General features: G+C 48.1%; 1 protein-coding gene across 2 annotated transcripts; it reads right to left on the reverse strand.

Annotated features, from left to right (window-relative positions):
- Positions 1-973: 973 nt before the first annotated feature.
- On the reverse strand, positions 974-5,782 carry LOC306789294 (uncharacterized protein). 2 transcript variants are annotated; one of them, XM_079285173.1, is made up of 5 exons: positions 5,690-5,782; positions 2,176-2,241; positions 1,996-2,068; positions 1,834-1,916; positions 974-1,727 (listed from the first exon to the last, which is right to left on the reverse strand). In XM_079285173.1, the coding sequence occupies exons 1-5, from the start codon at positions 5,705-5,707 to the stop codon at positions 1,683-1,685; spliced, it is 285 nt and encodes a 94-aa protein (XP_079141299.1). In that variant the 5' UTR covers positions 5,708-5,782; the 3' UTR covers positions 974-1,682. The 2 variants fall into 2 exon arrangements, with proteins under 2 accessions (XP_079141299.1, XP_079141298.1); XM_079285172.1 differs by lacking the exon at positions 5,690-5,782 and adding an exon at positions 4,550-4,747.
- Between the last annotated feature and the right edge of the window lie 218 nt (positions 5,783-6,000).

Consider the following 6,000-nt stretch of genomic DNA (forward strand, 5'->3'; position numbering starts at 1 on the left):
TCTTTTGTCTTCTTTACGTCTCTTTTCACTCCTCAGTGTTAAACTCCAACAAACTTTGAGTCGACTGTTGACTTTAACTGCGCTGAGAGGAAGACGTGCTGCTGAGCAACCGTTCCTTTACTCCAGTAAAAGTACATGTACACCACTGGAATACTACTGCATTACAAGTACAAGTCCTGCATTCAGAACCCTTTCAGTAAAGCACCTAAAATGTGTACGAGAGTATTTGAGCAAATGTAGTTATTACAATCCAACACTTCACTAAAACTAGTTTGCAGCCATTATACTGGAAGTGGTGGAGAAAGTACTGCGTTCTACTTCATTAAAAGTATCAATACAATTAAAATGACTACAAACGAAACAAATCCTAATTCAGTAAAAGTAGTAAAGTAGTATCAGATAAATGTACCGAGAAAATAAAAGTACAATGAAAAACGAAACCGTGCCGGGAGATGTATTTATTGTGTATTTATACTGATATATTAATGTACAACGGCGTTTTTAATACTGGGGATCATTTGAACAACTTTGTGTACATTATGCTCACGTTCCGCAGCAGGACGGCGTTATTCAATGTTGTACCTGCTTCATGTTTGATATTTTAATCCAGTTCTTTATTGGCATGTTGCCCTTCAAAATAAAGCGTCTGTATCTGGTCATTTAAATGTCTAAAGAAACAAACGGCGCCACACTTACCTGCTCACACTGCGACCTCTTGCCGGGCCCCGACTCCCAGGTTGGGCCCCGCTGGTTTCATTTATAACATACAGTAGATATAGATACGTGTGTTTATATGCAAAGCAACCAGAACCTGTAGCTGTGAGCAACTGCAGTAATAATCGCAGAATAAAGTAGTATAAGAATGTAACACAAGCACCTCACAGCTGTACTCGAGGAGCGCGGCGACGTCTTCAAAACACGAGCTTCACCCGAGCGTCTCCAGACAGGAAGGAAGACAAGCAGACATACAAAGTACAACTCACAAAATAAAAGTCCGCTTTATTGTCAAACAACAAACTTCGCACATACATGAAAACAGGCCGTCGTAAACGAAAGAGGAGAAGAAAAAGCAAAGAGAAAAGAGCTCTTTCCTGTGGCCCTGCCATACAAACGAGTGGCGGTGCAGCTAACGTACACACATGAGACGTACTGGAATGCTCCGAGTTCAACGCTTTGACAGCTTTTTACTTTCATGTTTCTTTTGTTTGAAAACTGCGTTTTTGTTTGATTTGCTAGTTTCTGTCGAGATGTCGTTAACGTGGTCAACCAAGTAAAATCTTTCGTTAAAGAAGCACCGACGTGGTCTGACGAGATCGCTGCCGAGAGAGAAACGGACCCCTCCTAACAATATGTACAAAAATATAAAATGTAAATTAAGATACAAACTAATTCTCCTTTGTTGTTGTTGTTGAAGAAAAGCCGGATTTCTGCGTCGACGTGTCGGCGGGTCCCTCTAGAAAATCAGTTTTTGCTGTTTTGAGGGAGATCGAGTGTTTGTTGACGTTTGTTGAACTCTACTAGCGGCCATGTTGGATTTTTTTATTTTTTTTAAAATTATTATTATTATTATTTTTCTCCTTTTAAATCAGTCTTCCAGCTCCTCCACCCGGGACACGTGAAAACCGTCACAGGTGGAGAACCAGGAAGTGGTTCAGCAGGATGGGGGGGGGGGGGGAAACGCATCAATCATCATCATCGGTTTTCTGCTTCTTGGTTTCGACGTCGTCCTGAAAGAAGAAGAAGAAGAAGAAGAAGAGGAAGAAGAGGGTGAGTAAGCTGAATGGCGACGTCGTGACCTCATTGGTTCAGATTCTCGGTGGTAAAGAAGTTCACCTCTTCGTCGTCCTCGTCATCGTCAGCTGCCCGTTTTGTGCCGCCCTCGATCTCATCATCGTCATCGTCGTCTTCCTCCTCACCTGAAAGGAGGAGAAGAAGAATGAGACTCACGAAACTTTTAAGACACATGAAAATATTTGTATATTTTTCAACAGCTACCTTCTACATCATCTTCCTCGTCCTCCTCGTCCTCCTCATCTTCATCTACCTCGGGCTCCCCGTTCTCAGTCTCCTAGAAATACGTTTGTAAAAAGAGACTCAGTCAGAAGTTGTGTTGGAGCTTCAGAAGTGATGAAGAAGTGTGCTGCAGGAGGAGGAGGAGGAGGAGGAGGAGGTTACCTTCCCGTTGGTGGCCGTGTCTTTGCCGTTCTCCTTCTCCTCCACCAGCTTCTTCTCTTTCAGTTCCTGACGGACACAACAGAAACATCAGTTCATATATTTAAACCTTAAATTAAAGATTATTACTGTCATATACATCAGCTGATCCAGGCTGCTGCTACCTGCCCTAGTTAAGCCCCAGTGCATGCTGGGAGCTGCACAGTTTCCAGCATACTCCTTGTCAGAATGAAGCCTTCCTATTTAACCCCCCCCACACACACTCCATCCCCTCTAATGTGTTGTAATCTGATACTTTTGACGTGCCCCCTGGGGCACTGTGGGTATTGTAGTCTTCCGCGGGCTGCCGTCTCCGCGATATGTCACGAGACACGCCCGGGAGAGGCACTGCAAAACCCAGGATGCACCGCTCCATTTTAAAATAACACAGGAGGGCGCAACAGCAAAGAATGGGAGGAGGAGGGGGAGGGAGGAGGAGGGGGAGGTGATGGAGGAGGGGGAAGAGGAGGCGGCCGCGCGCGTGGTGCACGCTGCTGCCTGCTCGTTGTAACGGAGGACAATAGACGACGACACATGGCAGGCGAGAGAAGCGAGAATGAGGCACCGGGACCGGAGCTCGAACCCCAACCCCCCCCCCCCCCCCACCCCACCCCACCCCCCCACACACACACACGCACACACGACTGAAACACCTTTTTCTTTATTTTGGGGCGACCTACTTCGACCGGAAAACCGCCCGCCGAGCCTATTAATAGCGCTCCGTCTCCTCGTTTTGTCCACATCGCCCCGTTCACAGCCTATTATCCCCGCTGCGCGCGCACGCACATACACACTGTTATTGATGAATTGCTCAACATAATCTTATTGCTTAAAATCCATTAAGCCGTTTAAGGAGCATCAAGCGGCTCCTTCTGTTCAGGAGAAGACCGGACACGGAGCTCGGAGGCGCGTTCTGCTCACCGGATCATGCGCGTAAAAAGGCGCTTGTGCGTAAAAAGAGAAATGCTCCACAACTATAAATAGTGTCTGAGCGCGCAGCTTCAGGACGATCCGCGGTGGTTCATACCAGCAACTTAGCGTCCCCCCTCCGCGTGCTCTCCATATGTGCATTTGTTCTAATCACTCATAATTATGCAGCTCGATGCTGCTCTTATTAGAGCTGGATCATATTCTCTGCTGCGGAGACCCGGAGACCCCCCCCCCCCAATTAAAGTTTTACCCGATGTGATCCAAAGCCCGACTGGAGATGTTCACATTTACGCACAAAGTAAGATGGAGAAAAAACCCGAATGACAACGCACACACACAAAGCGGGGAAACCAAAGCACCGTCACATCACACACACCTCCACTGCGCGGCCACACACACACACACACACACACACATTGAGAGAGAGAGACACGCACACACACACACACACACACACACACACACAGAGGTTGCATTACAGGAAAAAAAGAAAGAGAAACTTTCCCCCTGAGAGACATCGACGCGCTCTGCAAAACATGCTAAAAAATAAAATACTGAAGAAGAAGAAGCGGAAGCCCGCTGCTCTCCGTGCGTAACGTTACGCTCTCCGGTTCCTCCGGAGGCTGAAGGAGCGGAGCGCGTTCAACCGGCTGCAGCAGCAGCTTTTACCGAGTCGGTAAAGAAACCGGGTCACACGGTAAGGACAGGTCTACCGGGGCCCTTTTTGTAAAAAACAACAAAGTGAGAATCTTGTAAAACGCAGGAAGTGGAGAGAGCTCGGAAAGTTTGACATTGGTGAGGATTACGCACCGCCTCTCCGCTCCGTCCTCCATTCAAACGGACCAACTTCGCACTACAGACCCAGCTGGAGCCTTCAGAACGACCACTGCGCTGCTCGTCACTCTTCATTAACAATAATAAACAACAACACGGAATATTGGGCATCAATCAGCCTGCAAGACGTGGAACCAATAGGCGCGTCAGCGGCGGAGGTTAAAGAGATAAATACATATTCAAATAATAAAGAGAAGAAGAAGCGGGTTAAGTGTCTCTCTGCGAGGAGCCCCGTCTTGTAAACAAAGAACCCCGCGCAACGACCGTTCCGTTCCGCTCCGGACACACAATGAGAGACACGGAGCTCCGTGTAAAAACGCACAACCGATTTCACATGTACCGGAGAGACCCCCCTCTGCTCGCCAACCGGGGGACGCTTTCCCATCAAGAGGAGCCCAAACACCGGCTCCTTTCTCCTCCTCCCCTCTCCTCTCCTTCCTCCAGCGTGTCCCATAAGGCTCTCCCACTTCTCCAGAGTCCGAATGCGCGCGAAGCGAAGACGGAAAAAACTAAATGAATCTGTGATCGAGCTCTGGAGAAACAAAACCCCTCCAGCTTTATTCTGGGTCCTTACCTTGGCAGTGAGGTCCGAGCCGGAGTCAACTTTTGTGTCTGCCATTGTTTGTTTGTTTGTTTTTCGTTCAATAAAATAAAGGACGGCTTGAAAATGAAAGGGTTGAAGAAAGTAAATCCTCTCCTCGCTGTGTATTTGGTGGATCAATCAGTGTTATATTGTGCCAGTGGCCAGCGCTGCTGACGGCCGAGCCTTTAATATAGGCTGGTGGGCGGAGCTAAGGCGGGAGGACGGCGGCAGCTGATTGGTTGACGGCTCCACAGAGGTGTTCTCCTCAGCGCGTTGGAGTTGAACAATGGATGAAAAACAAATAAGACAGACCACGCCCCCTTTCCCCCTCTTAACTCCCGTCAGCCTCTGCAACTGTCCTTTCTCTACTAAAACAACAATAAAAGCAACAAAAACACTCCGAGTAAACCGTTAAAATTCCCTGTTTTTAAAACACCGTGAAACGGTAAGTTCACACCGAGCTACGCACTCGGTTGTATCGAAGAGGCGGCTCTCGGTTGACGTTAACTGTCACAGTTTGATTGATTGATGTTCATCTGGTCGAGTCGCGCAGCGTCTACGGACCGTTTCTCCCGCCTTCCGTGAGCAGAGTATTCAGAGGAGGGGAAATGAAACATGGACGACACGGACCGTGTTTAGTGGATTAAAGTATTTTTTTACAACGCTACCATCACCTCTAAAGTCGCCCCCATGAACACACGTATCAATCACGTTTAAAACGGGGTAAAGAAACGCCGCCATGTCTGATCTCAGCTCCTGCGCTCGTAGGCCCCGCCCCCTTTCCCCGGAATCCATGTTTGAATCTCCCTCACTCATCTCGGTCTGCGCACTTCACGCTTCTTTTTTTACATAACCTATTAATTCGTGCGTCAAGGTCGATACACGGATACAAAAAACACGCACAATCTTTGTTTAATGGAAACGCTTCGACACAGTGTTGAAGTGTGTGCAAAGGGAGCGGGGTTTAGTTTAGTGCTCGTGGCCTCATTTCCTCCTCCGCCATTGTTAGAGAAGAAGAAGTGCGACATAACAAGAACATGCGATGAGACGATGAAGTGCGGCGGAAATAAAATGACATATGTGCTCATGAAGTGACACAACACACGTATTGGTTTTGTTTTTTTTCCTTACCGAGTTTTGTAAAAACATGGCTTTTACAAGCTGAACATGAGAAGGACAAAAGCGGCACACACACAAAAAAAGCAGCCGCCATTGCTCGCTCGTGATGAGGGAGATAGGAGAAGGAGGAGGTGGGGGAGGGGGGGTGGGACGCCCACAGTCACATTCTGCTCCGGTGACGCACTCCGACTCTGATTGGTCGACCCGAGTGGAATAAACGAGGCTTCGTCGCTGATTGGCTGCTTGCGGACGTCCGTCAATTCAAACCCGGGGCTCAAGTTGGCGCGCTGCAAACAGCGGCTCCTGGAGTCTGGATTCTGGAC

Source organism: Melanostigma gelatinosum, assembly GCF_949748355.1.
Source record: "Melanostigma gelatinosum genome assembly, chromosome: 15".
NCBI lineage: Eukaryota > Metazoa > Chordata > Actinopteri > Perciformes > Zoarcidae > Melanostigma > Melanostigma gelatinosum.

Coding starts and splice junctions, on each gene's coding strand:
- LOC306789294 (XM_079285172.1), bottom strand. CDS start 4,594: ATGGCAGACACAAAAGTTGACTCCGGCTCGGACCTCACTGCCAAG. Junction 2,242..4,549: donor GCTCGGACCTCACTGCCAAG/GTAAGGACCCAG, acceptor TGTGTCCGTCAG/GAACTGAAAGAGAAGAAGCT. Junction 1,917..1,995: donor CGAGGAAGATGATGTAGAAG/GTAGCTGTTGAA, acceptor TCCTCCTTTCAG/GTGAGGAGGAAGACGACGAT.